Here is a 19,332-nt window from a genome sequence, read left to right on the forward strand (position 1 = left end):
GCCCACACGGGCTCGCCGGGCCGAAAGGTCTCCTGTGCTGTAACCATTCTATGATTCTATGATTGAAAGTGGCCCCACGACCAATATGGTATCTTACCAGGGCCATAAGATATTATAATGCACTGAGGGTACATCCCGAACCCTTAGACTGTATCAAGATACACCACAACTCAGTAGTGAACACACATGCATGCACACACACGACTATGCACACATCACGCATGCACACACAGCGTGCAGCACACAAACATGCACACACGACTGTGCACACATAACGCATGCACACACACAAAAACTTAATGTGCTGATTGAAAGCATTTTTTATACAATGAGAATACATAATTTCTCGCCTCTCATTGTGTAAGTGAAACTCCTCCTGTGAAGCAGGATTTATACAACTCATGAGTCCAACTTGGGCCTTGGTTACTTATTATTCACGATTTATGCAAGTATCTCACAGTATCCGCTACATACAAACATTCAAACATGACCTTTTCATATACAGAATGATAAACAATGGTCTGGCCATTATACAGTATTCGCGCTTGATTGGTGCCCAGAGGAGTTTCTTGACCCTTTGACCTATTGAGTAATAGCTACTATTGCGGTTAGTGAAATATCAATAAACACACACACACTTACAACATACAGGCAGGATTGAAAGGCTTCATTGAAAATGTCACTCGTAATAAGATGCAATGTTTCAAAATTAGGTCATGTAAACCAGAAGATTTCTATGCATGTTAAAATAAAATCATAGTCGAGTTTCAGCAAAGATGTCCCAAGCATAGACTCCTACAGCACAGAAGGAGGCCATTTAGCCCATTGTGCCTGTGACCAATGTTCCTTTGAATATATTTATTTCCCGCGCGGATCCTTTAGATTTGCTGCACGCGCACGGTATCTCCTCCGGCGGCGTCAGCGGCTGGCGAGCGGCCTGTGCGAGACCTCGCGGTTGATGCGGACCTCACGGTTGATGCGCGCCGCGTACCTTTGGGGGAACATTGCCTGTGACCCCCACTTGGTTTGAAATGATTCATAAATGCCACTGTTGCACAAGACCATTTACTGTTTTTTGCCTGTTACCAATGACAACTGCTTCGGGTGTTCTCCTCTATCCCATTGAGTGGTGTATAATGAGCTGCCGCAAAATAGCCGACAGCCAATCATATGCTCCTTTCGCTCTCCCAACTGATTTTCTTTCCCATTAACTTCAGTTGAGAAAAGAAAATTGGACACAGTGCAAAATGGGGCTCCGATTCACTACTGCCCGCTACCACCCAAAGTGGATTGATAGATGTTTGGACACTAAGGGAATCAAGGGATATGGGGATAGAAAAAGTGGGGTTGAGGCAGAAGGTCAGCCATGATCTTATTGAATGGTGGAGCAGGCTCGAGGGGCCGTATGGCCTACTCCTGCTTCTATTTCGTATGTTCTTATGTAGCGCTTTTCACCTCAGGATGTCCCAAAGCACTTTACAGCCAATGAAGTGCTGTTTTAAAATGAAGTCACTGCTGTAATGTAGGAAATGCGTCAGCCAATTTGCGCACAGCAAGGTCCCACAAACAGCAATGTGATAATGACCAGGTGGTCTGCTTTAGCGATGTTGGTTGAGGGATAAATATTGGCCAGGACACTGGGGAGAACTACCCAGCTCTTCTTCAAAATAGTGCCTTGGGATCTTTTATGTCCAACTGAGAGAGCAGACGGGGCCTCGGTTTAACATCTGATCTGAAAGATGGTATCTCTGACAGTGCAGCGCTCCCTCAGCAATGCACTGGGAGTGCCAGCCTGGATTATGGGCTCAAGTCCCTGGAATGGGGCTTGAACCCACGGTCCTCTGACTCAAGAGGCAAGAGTGCGACCCACTGAGTCAGAACGACTAAGACCACTGGGCCCCTTGTGCTACGGCATAAGTCACCCTTACCGTGTATATCTTTTTTATTCTAGTACATTATCATTTACCAGTCATGTGTTCACCAGCAAGCTTCAAGAATGGAGCCATCCTAATTAAACTGTGGGCGTATGAGGTGTCTCTCTCACCGGCAGGCCTGTTCCTGAAGGGGCTTTTACAAATCTGCGAAAGCCAGGTGAGATGTGAACTAGAGGCACACCCTCCCCTCACACTGTCTTGGCCGAGGGCTAGGACATCTTTGCACAACTCTTAGGTTGGAAGGCAAGTGCTTAACACCCAATTGGACAACAGGTTCAATGAAGCAAGCCATTCCCTTGGGGGGAAATCCAGGGGGAACAGATTTACCTTTGTGTTGCTCTCCAAGTCAGTTGTCCACTGCATGTGGCAGCAAGGGATAGAACATTGCAAACAGTTAAACTCATTCGGAAGGAAAGGACGAGAAAGGAAACACATAAAGGAAGATGCACAAGTCACACTCAAAACTAAGCAGGCAACGATTAAAAGGTCAGATTGTCACATATTTTTCCTTCAATGTAAAATGGCAATGTGGGGGCAATTTTAACCCAAGCCACCCGCCGGGCAATGAAGGGATCGGGTGTAAGGCTGGTTTTACTCCCTGCCCGATTCTACACTCTGTTGGTCAATATTGGGCGGGTGCAAAACTCCGTTCCACCCGATCCCGGGGCTTCCTGCGAGGTTAAAGTGACCCCCCCAGATTCCTTTGGTTCGCCCACAATGTCTGAAACCTTGAAGGTGAAAACCCCGATTTTACCTCAGCCTGCTCAGCGGGAATGGGGAGGGGTTAAAATTGTTTCTGGGGGCTCCTCGAATTTTAACTGGTGATGTTCTGGCTTTGGGGCTTGATTACAGAGGCGGAGTTGCGGTCCGGTGATGTAATTGCAGTGGGCACGCAGCTTTCAACGCCTGGGCAACTAAGGCCGGCACAGTCCCAGGTCCACCGGAGAAAGCCGCCGGCAGGCAGGGAAGTGGCCAGAAGGTTCCTGGTGAGCCAGGAGAAAGAATGTTCCTCCTGACCCCTCAAGAAGCAGGAATGATGTTCGTGATCCCACAATGCTCCTCCTGACCCCTCAAGGACTAGGAGTGGTCCTCCTGGCCCCTCATGGAGCAGGAATGTTCCTCCTGACCCCACAAGGAGCAGGAATGTTCCTCCTGACCCCACAAGGAGCAGGAATGGGTCCTCCTGACCCCACAAGGAGCAGGGATACTCCTCCTGACCCCACAAGGAGCAGGAATGGTCCTCCTGACCCCACAAGGAGCAGGAATGCTCCTCCGGATGTCACAAGGCGCAGGAATGGTGCTCCTGACCCCATAAGGAGCAGGAATGGTCTTCCTGACCCTTCAAGGACCAGGAATGGTCCTCCTGACCCCACAAGGAGCAGGAATGGTCCTCCTGACCCCACAAGGAGCAGGGATACTCCTCCTGGCCACACAAGGTGACTGTGGGTCAACCCTCCCCGATCGCAATCCTTCCCGGTGCCCGCCTTGCTGTTACTTTGAGTCCCTGTAGCCGCGTGATTTCCCGCTCCTGGCCTCTGGCCTCTACACCATCCCACCGGCTCTGGGCGGAAGTCCATGAGGCAATAGCAAAACGCGGCCCGGAAATTTAAATCACCCGGATTGCCGCCCAGTTTGGCCCCCTACACCCCCAGGTTAAAATCGGGAATTAAATAATTTCTAACGTATGCATATCCCATATGTTGGTCCACAGAGAGCGAGTGGTGTAGGAAGGTCAAGGCAAGTTGAAGGGGGGACACTCAGCTTTTAAAAAGCTACAAACTCCTTTGCTAAAACCACCTTCCTTACATTTATCTAAATTGTTCGTTACTGCTCTGGTTCAGTTCCCATCTCTTTATTTTCTTGTTCTCGCCTTGATCAGCCTTATGGAATGGCAGAGCAGGCTCAAGGGGCCTTCTCCTGTTCCTAATTCTTATGTTCTTGTAGAGAAATAAATAGTAGTTACATCACGGAAACAGGCCATTTGGCCCAACCAGCCCCTTTACCAACTACCCGAGTAAATAGGTCTAATCACTTTACCCACCTTGTTTCCTTCAACCCCTTTTCCTTCATTCACCGACCCAATCCAATCTTCAATGTTTCTGCCTCGACCACTAAGCCTGGAAGTGAATCCCACAGCCTTACGCCTCTTTCTGTGTAAAAATGGATCTCCTGCGCTCTGATCTAAATTTCTTATAATTAAACTTGTATCTCTGCTTCTATCGAGCATGTCCTATCCTTTCATAATTGCTGATGGGGTTTGAATGTAGGGTTAAGGTCAAATGGATTATCAGGCCAGTGTCGCATCATGTCACATAACGTCACAGGCACGATTGTGCTACCCTCAGCCAGGGGCAGCCAGGCTAATTTATGAGCCATTGGTACCAACTGAGACCAGGGGTCAACCTTGCTGGTGTGGACCATTCAGTCCTTTTCCCCCATTCATAGGGCTCCCTTTTTCCTATTTTTGGCTATCTGTTACTGAGCACAACATTGCCTTTTCACTTTGGGAATGATAGAGGTCAAAGCTAATGAAGACCAGCCTGGAAAGACTCGAGCAGAGTGTAAGACGGGCGGCCGATGCAGGACGGTTTTAAGGGGACCTCCATCCTCCAAAGCCTGAGACAATCTAAATCCGAGACAATTGGCTGGTTTGAACCATGCTGAAAACGTCCTTTAAAGGAAAGGAAAGAAATGCTGGGTAGGCAGGGCACGAGAAATTAGAAAATAAGCGGCTCTAACTTAGCGCTCCACTTCAGCACTGTGCAAGTTTTCTCAAGGGATAACGGACAGCAAAATCTCTAGTTGACCTGGTGTCATGGTTTGGTCAGAAGGCTTGGGGCTCGGCTGGACACGGAGACGCTGGCCAGAGGAACAGGATGATCTACCAAAGCAAAAGACGGGTCAACAAAACAGTCCATGCAGGTCTTACCCGTGGAAAAGATTGGAGACTTGCTTCGGATTTCCTCCATCTTTTGTACAAACAAAGAATTCATTTCCCGTTGGAGGGTGCCCGGGCACTTCGGAGGGTTGTGCGCCAAGTGATACGAGTGCTCCGGACCGCTCAAACCCTCAAGGCTTTCAGACCCGGGCAAGTCGCAGCCCATGCTGGCGGCCTCCGCCGATCGGTCAAGCTCTCCACTGCTGCAGCCCACACCGTGGGCCATCTGGCATCGCCACCTCTGCTTGGGTTGGCATCGAACCGCCTGCCCCGCAGGGATTAACCGCTCGCTCTCGGAGGTACCGCGCTGACGTGCCCGCTTGGCCGCTGCCAGGGCGTCCGGCTTGTGCACGCGCTCCTTCCACTTGCGTTCTAGATCTGGGCTCTCCCTAGAACCAATGACGCATTTCATGCAATTGGTGGCCATGCCAATCCTACCGCAGCCATTTATGGCACACCTGGTAAACACGCCTTGCCTCTGCTCCTCGGGGTCCAGTATGCGCACTCGGTGCGCCCGCCTTAAAGGCTCGCTAAACACCACACCCGCTGGCAAATTAGTCGCACGTGGCTTCTGACCTTCCCCCGACCCCCGGCTCGGTCCCTTACCTTTAAAGGCCTCCGCCTGCACTTCCCCATCAGTGCCAGCCCTTTCAGCACCTTCCGGAGCAGCCCCGGCACATTCGGCCTCCTGCTCAAACCGAGGCTGGGAGGTGTCATCAGACTCACTCGCTCCCTCTGAACTGCAGTCTTTGGTATCTAGAACGATTTGCGGAAAGCCCTTTTTGCTCTTCTGGTGCCCTTTGGTGGGGGCACTGGCAGTCCTGCGGAGGATGTGGCTGCTAAAAGAGTGTTTGCGAGTGAGCAGTACAGCAACATGACTGTCGAGCGAAGCCTGCTTTGGGTTTCTGTGGAAAAGGCCCTTTAATCCCATGACTTGCTTGATCTGCGGAAAAGACAGACAAAAACAAAAAATACCCCTTTTTAAGAATCAGTCTCGGTCTCAGGGTGACCCCAAATCTAACAAAGGACCATTCTGAACTTGGGCCTAATGAACCGGAGAATGATACAGCACCGAAGGAGGCCATCTGGCCCATCGTGCCTGTGCCGGCTCTCTGAACAAGCGATCCGATTAGTCCCATTTCCCCGGCCCTTTCCCCATTGACTTGCAAATATTTTCCCCCTTCGAGTATTTATCCAATTCTCTTTTGAAAGTTACTGTTGAATCTGCTTCCACCTCCCTTTCAGGCCGTGCATTCCAGATCACAACAACTCGCTGTGTATAAATAATTCTCCTCATCTAACCTCTGGCTCTTTTGCGAATTACCTTAAATCTTTGTCCTCTGATTGCCAACCCTACTGCCAGTAGAAACATTTTCTCCTTATTTACTCTTGTCAAAACTCTTCATGATTTTGAACATCTCTATTAAACCGCCCCTTGACCTTCTCTGCTGCAAGTTGTCGGAATCTTTAAAAATTCATATTGGGCTCAGTGCAACAGTTCTGTTGGATGGGATCCTTAGGAGCAACAATAGCAAGGTGTGAAAGTGTCTCATTACGTGGTAACACGACATGAGCGGGATTATTGCCGATGATTCACACTGGCGATCAACACTCCCAGTGTCTGTGCATTATCACTGCAGCATCAGTGTCCCTGTGATTCACAATGTAGCATCAATTTTAATAGGACTCAAGTCGTGCATTGGTGCTGTCAGTAAGGCACCACCGGGGTCTGGTCTGGAAAAGGAACCTCCCTACTCTCTGTCTGGGCTGGATTCAAACCTGGAATTTAGAGCTTCTCCCTAGTGGACTATTGTGGTAATGCAACTGCTCATGTAAATACAATAAAAGGATCATGTGACAAGGTCACATGACAAGTTCCTGTCAAGCCATTTTGTGTATGTGTGTTTGTGATGTCGTAAAGAATAGATCACAAACCCCAGGTGCCCCAGTAAAGGGGCAGAGGGTTCGAACACATTCCCGCCTCCCGGTGCAGAATATATTGGCCCTGAAATTCCGGTCGGAAGCTTCTTTCGAACGAACGAACGCCTCCGACCGGAGAATTTTAACGAATTTACCCGGTGATCCCGGAGGAGCCTGGGATTGCGGTGGGGAGGCCTTCTCTTCCCACACTGCGGAGCGCGCTCCCGTCCTCGAGGTTCCCACGCTGAAGGTGCAGTCACGTGTGACTGCTCAGCCAATCAGGTAAAGTATTCTCATTAATAGCAATGGGAACTCCGTATCTATGAGTTCTCATTGCTATTAATGAGGGGAAAAAAACACACTAAACACCATAATAAAAAATAAAAAAACACACCTCATAATTAAAATTAATTGAAATTAAAGTTAATAAATGTCTTAGAAAAAAAAATATTTTTCCAATTTTTAAAAAGGTTTTGTAATTAGGGTAAAAATAAACTTACCTTAGTGGGCAGGGTTTTTAACATTAAATGTGTTTTTAAAATTTTATTTTTATATGTTTTTGTATGTTTTAAGACTTTTACGCTGGTAAAAGTAGGCGATGTGTCTGCTTTTACCAGATGCAAGAGTTTTCAGGACATTCACTGGGCAAGAGATGGGTAAATATCGCAATCTTGCCCATGCGAATGTCCAGACTGTGGGGATAAGGACGATCTGTCCAGCTAGAGCTTGACCGATTGGAAAAGCCGGTTTTCGCGCCAAAAAAATGGCTTTTGCGATGCCTTCCCAGGTCCGTCCACACTCCGTACGGACCTGAGGAGGCTGAGATTTCTGCACCATTAATGTGTTGATGACAGCAGGATTCTAACTTAAATCCCCACTCTCTAACTGGTGAAAGACCCGTGATCTCACGCCCACCCCCAGCTTTCCGCCCTCCTGTCTTTTGAATCATAGAATCGTATCTCACAGAGGGAGGCCATTCAGGCCGTCGTACATGTGCCGGCCCTTTGAAAGAGCTGGGATGTAGTTCCACATGTGCCAACTGCCCCCGAGGACCCTCAGCTAACTGGCCAGTTGTTATGTGTGAGCCCAGACTAGAGGCAGCAGAGTGTTGACAGCTGAGCCCCATCCTGTCCTCTTTCCCCAGCCCTCCATCACCCAGAGCTCCTCAGAGTTACTGTAACAGCCTAAACCACCCTCCCCACCCACCTCCACCCCAGCTGAGACAGGTATGTCTCAATGCCGCACGATGCAGTGTTAGCCAGGGTCCTTATATTTATCAAACACAAATGGGGATGGTGAATTCTTGAACCAAAGCCCAAGCTGGAAATGGTTACAAATGAATACACCAGGCACAAAGAGCACAATAAATACATCAATCAAAAAATGAATAACAAGGTCCCTGTTAAATCTTGAACAGAATCTGTGTACACATCCTGTCTGGCTCAACACAGACAGAATGGGGGTAATTGTGATGGAGCGATGGTGTAAAACAGCTGACAGCGAGTCGCCAGCTTGTTTTGCATCTCTCTCCATTTTTATTTCCATTGACTTCAAAGTGTGTGTGAGGTATACCTGCTGCTGATTCGCTTTCGCCCGTTTTACACTATCACACACATTACCCCAATCAATGTTGGACAAGACCACAGATTCAGTCAGTCATCATGCAACAGATTGTTAACATGGTATGCATGCATACACACACATGCACACAATACACACACACACAACCAACACTCACAAACACACATACACACGATACACACACGTGCGCAAACACACACACGTTACACACACACAACACCCACATGATACACACGCGCGCACACAATACACACACACCACACACACACACACACACAATACACATACACACACACACAATACACATACACACACACAACCAACACTCACAAACACACATACATGCACACGCACACAACACCCACATGATACACACACACGCGCGCGCGCACACAATACACACACACCACACACACGCACACGATACACACCCACACGCACACGATACACACACACACGATACACACACACACAAACACATCACACACCGCCATACAAAAAAATGCACACAAAAATATCCATACACATATACTCACACACGCATACAAAAACACACACGCTCATACACACATGCACACAAAAACACACGCACACTCGCACAAAAACATGCACACTCATACCTACACACAGACACACTCACACACAAGCGCATCAACGTTATTCAATCACACCTTTTAATTCCATGCTGTTGTTACCTTTAAGTTGTCTATGGCAGACCAGCCTGTTTGTTAGTGCTGTGACTAGGGTTTCAGTACAGGTAACAGTGAGTGTGTGAAATGTTTGGACTGTGCCCACTCAAACTGTGAAAAACGCTCAGCAGTACAATTATAGAGTCTGTCATGCAAACCTGGCTTGTGTCGAGAGAGAATATTTTGAGCGGTGTAACACTGAGGATGCGCTGCCATGGGCTACAGGTCTGTCACTGGCGGGAGCAATTTGAGGCGATGATGAACTAAGACTGTCACCCGAGGAGTGCATTATGCAACATTGAAATATTTTGGCTTAAGTGGATATTTCTTCCTGCGGATAATGACACTATTGTAGAGTCTGTGGTAAAGGCTAATAGGAGGTCCTTAGAGCGAACAGGAGGGTGTCCCATTGACTAATTAGATGCCAATATTCAAATGAGGCATAAATGAACCACAAGAGTTGGCACTTTTGAGGTACTTTGGATTCACTTGTTGATTGCTTTACACTCATGGGGTAATTAAAAAATATATTTTAATAAATACACTATTGCACAAAGCCATAATTAACCCGTGTGTAGCAATGAGCATGGTGTCGATGACTTGGGCTAAAGAAAATATTACGAATAAAAAGATTTTTGAAATCTCCACATCTTTACGAAACTCCAAGGGAGGGGTGTGCAGGAAGCAAAGGGAACAGGGAGCACAACGGGAGATAGGACCTAGAATTATACGCTGTCAGTCTGAAGTGAGAGCCAAGTTCTGACTGCTGTTGGCTTCGACTGGATATAAAGTTTGGCTTCACTGATGTTTTTTGTGAGCTGTAACTCATTCTTCTCGCTCCCCCAGCTCCTCTCTGGCCTCTCTGTGCCACATTCGACAGCAGTCTGGACACTGGCCACATATCCTGCTGTCAGGTCCCTGCTAGTTCCACCCTACAAACAAAAGCAACAACAACTTGCCTTTATATAGCACCTCTAACATGGTAAAACATCCCAAGGCGCTTCACAGGAGTGTTACCGAACCAAATGTGGCACCGAGCCACATAAGGAGATATTAGCACAGGTGACCAAAAGCTTGGTCAAAGAGGTGAGTTTTAGGAGAGGTAGGTAGAGAGGCAGAGAGGTTTAGGGAGGGAATGCCAGAGCTTAGGGCTCAGGCATCTGAAAGGACAGCCGCCAATGGTGGAGTGAAGAAAATTGGGGATGCACAAGAGGCCAGAATTGGATGGAGCGCAGAGATCTCGGGGGTTTGTAGGGTTGGAGGAAATTACAGAGATAGGGAGGGACGAGGCCACCTGGAGGGATTCGAAAACAAGGATGAGCATTTTGAAATCGAGGCGTTGTTAGACCGGGAGCCAGTGTAGGTCTGCGAGCACAGGGGTGATGGGTGAACAGGACTTGGTGCGAGTTAGGACACGGACAGCGAGCACAGAGGTGATGGGTGAACAGGACTTGGTGCGAGTTAGGACACGGACAGCGAGCACAGAGGTGATGGGTGAACAGGACTTGGTGCGAGTTAGGACACGGACAGCGAGCACAGAGGTGATGGGTGAACGGGACTTGGTGCGAGTTAGGACACGGACAGCGAGCACAGAGGTGATGGGTGAACAGGACTTGGTGCGAGTTAGGACACGGACAGCGAGCACAGAGGTGATGGGTGAACGGGACTTGGTGGAGTTAGGACACGGACAGCGAGCACAGAGATGATGGGTGAACAGGACTTGGTGCGAGTTAGGACACGGACAGCGAGCACAGAGGTGATGGGTGAACGGGACTTGGTGCAAGTTAGGACACGGGCTGCCGAGTTTTGGATAAGCTCAAGTTTACAGAAGGTGCGAAGTGGGGGGTTAGTCAGGAGAGCGTTGGAATTGCCGAGTCTTGAGGTAACAAAGGCATAGATGAGGGTTTCAGCAGCAAAGGATTTCTACTGTCAGCTTGTCTCGGCCTCCATTGGTGTCTCATCCGGATGTCTTGAGCTGCGACCAGGAACGCAGCCTTTGGCCAGTATACACACACAGCACAGAAACAGGCTATTTGGCCCAACCAGTCCATGTCGGCATTCACCCTCCACACCAGCCTCTAGTTCCAATCCCTTCAACCCCCTTTTCCTTCATCCCCCTCTCCAATCCAATCTCAAATGTTGACATAGTTTCTGCCTCAATACCAACCCTGCAGCTCTCGGAGGTAGATCGTGACTCTGTGACAGTATAAAACGGGCGAGAGCGAGTCGGCAGCCCAATTTACATTCACTCCCGACCATTATTTCTATTGAAGTCATGATCTATCCCATTGTGTGAAGCAGTTTCTCCTACCCTCGCTTTTAAATCTTTTTACAATTTAGTCTTTGATCTATGGCCCTCCACATGCCTCACCCCTAAACCACTGGAAACAGTCCGTCTTCTATCCACTCTCTGCTTCCTTTCATTTATTTTTTTTAACACTTCCGGCATATTGTCCCCTAACTTGCATTATTCTAATGAATAAGAGAGCCAATTTTTCAAGCCTTTCCTTGTATTTCAATTTCATTATACCAGACAGCATCTCAGTGAATCTGGATTGTACCATCTCATTGGATCATACCATGTGTGGAACCCAATGCTGCCCATGTTATTCTAACTGAGTTTTTCTTAGGGTTTTATAGAGGCTCAGCATTACCTCTCGGCTTTTTATATTCCATATATCTTGTGATTAAACCTAGTCTTGTGTTAAAACCAAGAATTCCAGATCAACCTGTCTGGGGAATGGGAGGGAAGCAGGGGATCCAGCTCTCAGTGTTCCAGGACCACATCACCAGAACAGTTATAGTCCTACAATTACTGGCTTTAATCCCCAGCCAACATGCATTACAGAGAGAAAATAATTTTAACAAAGATGACTCTCTTGTTATTTTACGAATTCTCTAACATCGATTGGTGATGGTGTAGTCTAATAACGTTCACTGACAATTTACTGTCTCATAGCATTACATCGAACGTACAGCACAGAAACAGGCCATCCGGCCCAACTGGTTTGTGCTGGTGTTTATGCTCCACACAAGCCTTCTCCCACCCCTCTTCATCCAATCCCATCAACATATCCTTCTATTCCTTTCTCCCTCCTGTGCTTATCTAGCCTCCCCTTGAAGGTATCTATGCTATTTGCCTCAACCACTCCCTGCGGTAGCGAGTTTCACATTCTAACCACTCTCTGGGTTTAGCCATTGCTTCTGCATTCTTTATTGCATTTATTAGTGACTATCTTGTACTTATGCCCCTCGTTTTAGACCCTCGCACAAGTGGAAACATCTTCTCTACGTCTACCCTATCAAACTTCTTCAAAAGTTTAAAGACCTCTATCAGGTCACCCTCAGCTTTCTCTTTTCTAGAGAAAAGAGCCCCTGCCTGTTCAAGTTGTCCTGATAGTTATCCCCTCTCAGTTCTCGCACAAGAATGAAATTTGTCGGCACCTTTGGGCCAGTTCAGTAGACACTGCAGACCAAACATTTGCCTTTGTCCAAAGCTGTGCTGCCACACTGTGAGAAAGACACAATGTGTTGCGGTACGGGACGGCAGGTCCTGGGCGGGCCCGTCAAGTTCCTGGCTTCGGCCTTGTCACTGTGCATGTGCCGGGTGTCTCGCCACTGGGTGGAAAATTTAGGTCGGAGAGCCAGCCACCATCCCCTTGGGATCTCCTTGGGACCAGTTTCACAACAGCACTGGCACACGCCAGACACTAGGTCACCCACATACCTGCTTAGTGGGTGAGTGATGGGTAGTACAAGTAAAGAAAGCATGCTACCCTTGAGTCTAGAAGATTGAGGGGTGATCTGATCGAGGTGTTTAAAATATTAAAAAAGGACTCGATAGGGTAGTCGAAATCTGAAATTCGCTCCCCCAAAAGACTGCAGATGCTGGGGACAATTGGAGCTTTCAAGACCGAGATTGATAGATTTTTGTTCAGGAAGAGCATAAGAACATAAGAAATAGGAACAGGAGTAGGCCATACAGCCCCTCGAGCCTGCTCCACCATTCAATAAGATCATGGTTGATCGGATCATGGACTCAGCTCCACTTCCCTGCCCGCTCTCCATAACCCCTTATCCTTTAAGAAACTGCCCATCTGTGTCTTAAATTTATTCAATGACCCAGCTTCCACAGCTCTCTGAGGCAGCGAATTCCACAGATTTACAACCCTCAAAGAAGAAATTCCTCCTCATCTCAGTTTTAAATGGGCGGCCGCTTATTCTAAGATCATGCCCTCTAGTTCTAGTCTCCCCCATCAGTGGAAACATCCTCTTTGCATCCACCCGGTCAAGCCCCCTCATAATCTTATACGTTTCGATAAGATCACCTCTCATTCTTCTGAATTCCAATGAGTAGAGGCCCAACCTAGTCAACCTTTCTTCATAAGTCAACCCCATCATCTCCAGAATCAATCTAGTGAACCTTCTCTGAACTGCCTCCAAAGCAAATATATCCTTTCGTAAATATGGAAACCAAAACTGCATGCAGTATTCCAGGTATGGCCTCACAATGGGCCCAAATTTCCCCAACCCCTTTTTCTGGCGCACTCATCCGAGATGCGCCGCCTCTGTCCGCCTCCAAGCACACCGAAAATCTTCCTCCTGATCCTGGCCGCTCCCCAGCCTCTCCTCGGTGGTGGCATAGCATGGCCAGTGGATTGGAGGCGGAGCCATGTCCCGACGCTGAAAACAGTGCCGGGACCTCTGCACATGCGCGCTAGAGTGTGCGCGCATGTGCAGTAGCTTCTGGCAACCCGAATCTGTGCCTCGCTCTGCAGGCTGCGTGGGAGGGGCCCGAAGCACGCCACCCCTAGCCCTGTCCGAATGGGCTCCCTCATCAGCGGTCCGCTGCGTTCCCTAAGGTAGGACTTCTATTTTTTGTGTGTTATTTATTGATTGATTGATTGCTTATTACTTTGGTCTTGGTGCTTTAGGTGCAGGGTTCCTTCTATTTTTTATTTGTTAATTAATTGCTTATTACTTTTTGTGCTTTGTTTAGTGCTTGGTGCAAATGTACTGCTTTGTTTTGTGCTTTAACTGTATTTATGTGACTTTAATGTTGTTGTGAAGGTGTTTAGTGCTTTGCAAGGTCCCCTTCCCGCCCTCCCACCTCTGGCTGCTTGCGCTGATTTCTTAATTCACCACAGAGTTTTTCAGAACGTACACTTACGCTGGCTTAAATTAGTTTGGAGTATGTTTTAGCTGGCTAAACTTGCTTAAATGGCCAAAACAAGCGTAAGTGGCTGGTAACGTCCCCTTTTGAAAAAAAAAACAGAACTTAAAAAAAACCTAACTAACTCATTTATACTGGAGCAACTTAAATGGGGAGAATTGCGATTTTTAAGTTACTCCGAAAAAATCTAGTTGCTCCAAAAAAAACGGAACAACTCCTGGGGAAACTTGGGCCCCAATACCTTGTATAGCTGTAGCAAGACTTCCCTGCTTTTATACTTCATCCCCTTTGCAATAAAGGCCAAGATACCATTGGCCTTCCTGATCACGTGCTGTACCTGCATACTATCCTTTTGTGTTTCATGCACAAGTACTCCTGGGTACTGCTGTACTGCAGCACTTTGCAATCTTTCTCCATTTAAATAATAACTTGCTCTTTGATTTTTTTCCGCCAAAATGCAGATTTTGCAACATTATACTCCATCTGCCAAATTTTTGCCCACTCACTTAGCCTGTCTGTGTCCTTTTGCAGATTTTGTGTGTCCTCCTCACACATTGCTTTTCCTCCCATCTTTGTATCGTCAGCAAACTTGACTACGTTACACTCAGTCCCTTCTTTCAAGGCATTAATATAAATTGTAAATAGTTGAGGTCCCAGCACTGATCCCTGCCGCACCCCACTAGTTACTGGTTGCCAACCAGAGAATGAACCATTTATCCCACTCTCTGTTCTCTATTAGTTAGCCAATCCTCTATCCATGCTAATATATTACCCCCAACCCTGTGGACATTTAGCTTTTGCAGTAACCTTTCATGTGGCACCTTGTCAAATCCCTTCTGGATTATCAAGGGGTGTGGAGCAAAGGCGGCCAAATGGAGTTGAGGTACAGATCAGCCATGTTCTAATTGAATAGCAGAACAGGAATGGCTGAATGGCCTCCTCCTGTTCCTATTGTTCCTGCTCGATTACTGGAGTCTGTTGTGTTTTGCACTCGAGCATTTTGATCATTGGCAAATTCTTACAACTGCTCTGGGAAAAGAGAGAGAGAAAAAGCCTTGACATTCAATGATACCATGTAAGCAGCCTTTCCCCAGACACAACCATCAGACCCATCATATCATTCTCTCAAGTGTGCGTTGTGGACTACAGTTATCTCCACCAATTTCTTCCTGTCCTACGCTTCCTACAACCCCAAGCTGCTTTTCCTTGGTTAGATTTCCCGTTTCTTCACATAATTGCAAGAGCCTGTGAAGACATGAAATTCTTGTTAAAGGGAAGGGAATGGGGTGGGGGGGGGGGGGTGGAGGGGAAGAGTGGGGTGTGGTGGGGGAAACTCTTTAGGATTAGGATAAAATGCGTCGCCCATTGAGGGCGCATGGTTAGTTCCAGGTGAAATATGTTTGGTGGAAGTGGGTGTGCAGCCAATATGAGTTCTGGTGACAGTCGGCTGATGATGGCCAATAAATATGTGGTCGCACCTTTGGTGTAGCCAAATAAAACCATGCTGTTATGAGACGATCAAAAGCATTGATTCGTGAATCAAAAGGGCAGTGATTCAAGGGTTTGAGGTTTATGATTTTTTTTTAAAAAAGCAATGTTTTTTAAAAAAAATCTGTAAAAAAAGGCAGATCCAGGAGGTGCTTTGTAGACTTTTAAAATAGCTTCCCAAAGATTTTTGTCATGCAATTTCCGGTGAACACATCCAATATTCTGCCCCATGCTGCTTCAGGGACGAACCAATTAAAAACATGGGATCAGACCAGTCACACTTCTTTCTAGTCTCAAATGCTCTCAGTGTAGCATAAAATCCAGAAGCTGAACATCAAAGGATTGGGTTGAAGGGCAGCAATGGGGAGATGTACCAGCATCTCCCTCCAACACAGACTCGCTCCATCAAGTAGCCATATTCCATGGTCCCAGCGACATTCTGTACTGGAGGCCAGTGCAAGGAGGCTCCATGACAATCTAGGTGTCAATACAGGTACATCCCAATCTTTGACAGGGGTAACCACAGGATGGAATGAGAACAGGTCGGGGGAAATAATAACTCCCTCTCCATCATTGTCTAATAAAACTTCCTCTCCCTAACATTGCAGCTGTAATGAGAAAGGCACGGTGAGATCAGTTAAGGTAAAAGTCACTCTATTGGTTAGTGGCGTACCAAGGGCAAGGGCTGATCGCCATGGCAACTGCCTGGGTTCCTCCAAAGTGGCCGAAGGGACGATGCAAGAAATGGCGAGCCCCGGGGCTCTGCTGGTGGCTACAGACCAGCGGGGAGATGGGCGAGTCCTTGATTTAATCCTTGGCCAGCTCAAAAACGTACTGAGGTAACTCCCCCAAAAAACAGATGACTTAAAACACAAATAGAACAACTGATCGGCTTTTCGAGGAAAGTTGGAGGAATCAGCTAACTTCTGTCCAAGTGCGACTAACAAGTGCCCTAAAGTGACAAACATATTTAATGCTCAGCACGGTTAACACTCTCAAGTCACACATTACCTGTTGTCACACATATACTACTCTCCATACAAGTCTGCTATAATTAATCATGTTGCAGGATCCACAAGTGACCAAAGAAACATTGCTGGACATGGATGGATGATCTAAGCTGCTCCTAAGTGTCAATCATCTTTCGGCTTTTACTGAGCTGGAGCCTAAACTGGCACTGGGACGATGGAAGAACTAGCGAGCCCCGGGGCTCTGCTGGCAGCTACAGACCAGCGGGGAGATGGGCGAGTCCTTGATTTAATCCTTGGCCAACTCAAAAACGTACTGAGGTAACTCCCCCAAAAAACAGATGACTTAAACCACGAATAGAACAACCGATCGGCTTTTCGAATGGGTGAAGTCACCTGGACCGTGGATAGGTCACGTCTGACTTAGCCAATCAAACAGAACCACACAAATCCTAAGTGTTGGATTGGATAATTCAGAACTGTTGCTAGGTTAAGAAACATACATTGAATCTGCAGCTGAAGTAACTGGAGACCAGGGACTGTAATGGTATTTCAAAGCTCCAGACTCTGCCCTTTATATATATAATATATATAATATATATAAATATATATAGTTGGACCAAGGCACAAAGATGCCTTTCCCAGAGTCAGCCCCTTAACAGCAAGTTGGCTGTTAGTGTTATCTACCGCACCCTGGATCTGTCAGTGCATTCTCCATTTGTGATTGTAAAACATGTACACAGTACATATCAAAATAAAAATCCTGAATTTGCAAGTCAGAGGGTTAGTGCAGTTAAGATGGGCAAGCACAGAGGGACTGGGTGACATTCAAATCCATGTATGAGTTGAAAGTAGTGTGTCAAAGCAAATCAGAAACACCGATGCTAATGGTTGACACTAGCACAGAAGCATGCAGCTTTGTGATTGGTCTCACTACACCTTCCCTGAGTCAGGAGAGGCACCTTCAAGGCTCCTAAAAACTCTGAGCGTGTGAAAGTGGAGGTTTGACAGAGAGGGTTGCACTGTAAATCACAAACAGACAAAGTGAAAGTTGGTAAGAAAACATGATCTCGCGTACAGGACATCAACAATGCTGCTTATAGCACTCGCAACAATCTGACAGGACATGAATAGACCAAACCATACAGAGAATACATTTTAAAACATCTCGGCATAAGCAGGGGCAAGCTTCACTCTTCCACCATATGGTCGGTGGTGGTCACTGGGATTACAGAGTAGACCTTAATCCAGGTTACTTCCCAAAAAGGATTGCAGATCACGTGCGACACTTCTATTGTGGGCTGTACCAATAATGGCATTAGTACCGTGCGTACAAGGACTCCCCTGCACCAGCACCGATAATGGCACATGCCAATACTGGACCTGCAGGGTCTTGATATATTTGGGTGGGTATAACACTTGTATCAGAGCTAGTGTTGTAATTCAAAGTTGTATGACATACAGATTGGAGTTTGAGGCTACTTACCGGCAGTGAAACTAATCTTCAGCATGCAGATATGTGGCAGTGCTGCTGGGGGCAGTGGGTACTGTATTTATCCATGCCGATATTTATACCAGGAACAGCGGCACCACATAGGCACAGGTACAAAGGACTTGCATTTGTATGTCCCCTTAACACGCGCCTCAGATATGTATTAAAATGCTTCATGTATACCGAGGTACTTTATAGTGCAATCACTGCTATTATGTAGCAAGCTTCGAACACGAACCAACAAACATCAATAAAATAATTGGTTAGTTAATCTATTTCTAGTGTTCCTAGTTGAGGTGGGGGGAGCGGGGGGTGGTGGAGAATGTTGGCCAGAACATTGACAGAACTCCCTGGTGTTTTCCAACACCCACCTGACTCACAGGCAGATGGGGCCTTGGTTTAACTTCTCAAATGAAAGGCAGTACCTTTGACTCTGTAGCATTGCTGCTGGAATTGCCAGCTCAGATTATGTGCTCAAGTCTCTGGAGTGGGACTTGAACCCACGACTCTTGTGAGCCAGAGGCGAGAGTGACACCAATGGAACCCATCAATTGGGAACAGTGGTAGATGCTTTGTCCCAGGCAGGGTACTGGGTACTTGCCCATTGTGGCCAAACACCTTCAGCCATTCCAAGAAAGTTCTCTCTATTCTCATCAACGTCCAAGTAAGTGCCACAAATGAGAAGCCTTCAGAGACTATTTCATAGAATCATAGAAATTTACAGCACGAAAGGAGGCCATTTCGGCCCATTGTGTCCGCGCCGGCCGACCAAGAGCTATCCAGCCTCATCGCACTTTCCAGCTCTTGGTCCGTAGCCCTGTAGGTTACGACACTTTAAGAGCACATCCAAGTATCTTTTAAATGTGGTGAGGATTCCTGCCTCTACCACCTTTTCAGGCAGTGAGTTCCAGACCCCCACCATCCTCTGGGCAAACCTCTCCATTTAAAAAGGGCCATAGAGACAAAGGATAATTAAGAATACAAATAGGGACATACCCAGATTAGACATCATACAAAAAAAAAATAGACATTGCCTGAAATACACACATGGACAACAATTCAGCCTGTAAGATAGGATTGCGGAAAATGGAAAAATACATTGAAAAGGAGAAGAGGGATGGCAAACTCAACAGCACAGAGAGATTGATG

General features: G+C 47.1%; 1 protein-coding gene across 1 annotated transcript in view; it reads right to left on the reverse strand.

Annotated features, from left to right (window-relative positions):
• Positions 1 to 19,332, reverse strand: part of plch2a (phospholipase C, eta 2a) — a 146,669-nt gene that overhangs the window by 9,948 nt on the left and 117,389 nt on the right. Inside the window, exon 22 of the mRNA XM_070860735.1 lies at positions 5,479 to 5,815. Within this exon, the coding sequence (XP_070716836.1) occupies positions 5,479 to 5,815 (337 nt within the window). The remainder of the gene's footprint in view (positions 1 to 5,478; positions 5,816 to 19,332) is intronic.

The sequence above is a fragment of the Pristiophorus japonicus genome, chromosome 18 (assembly GCF_044704955.1).
Source record: "Pristiophorus japonicus isolate sPriJap1 chromosome 18, sPriJap1.hap1, whole genome shotgun sequence".
In the NCBI taxonomy this organism is placed as follows: Eukaryota; Metazoa; Chordata; class Chondrichthyes; family Pristiophoridae; genus Pristiophorus; species Pristiophorus japonicus.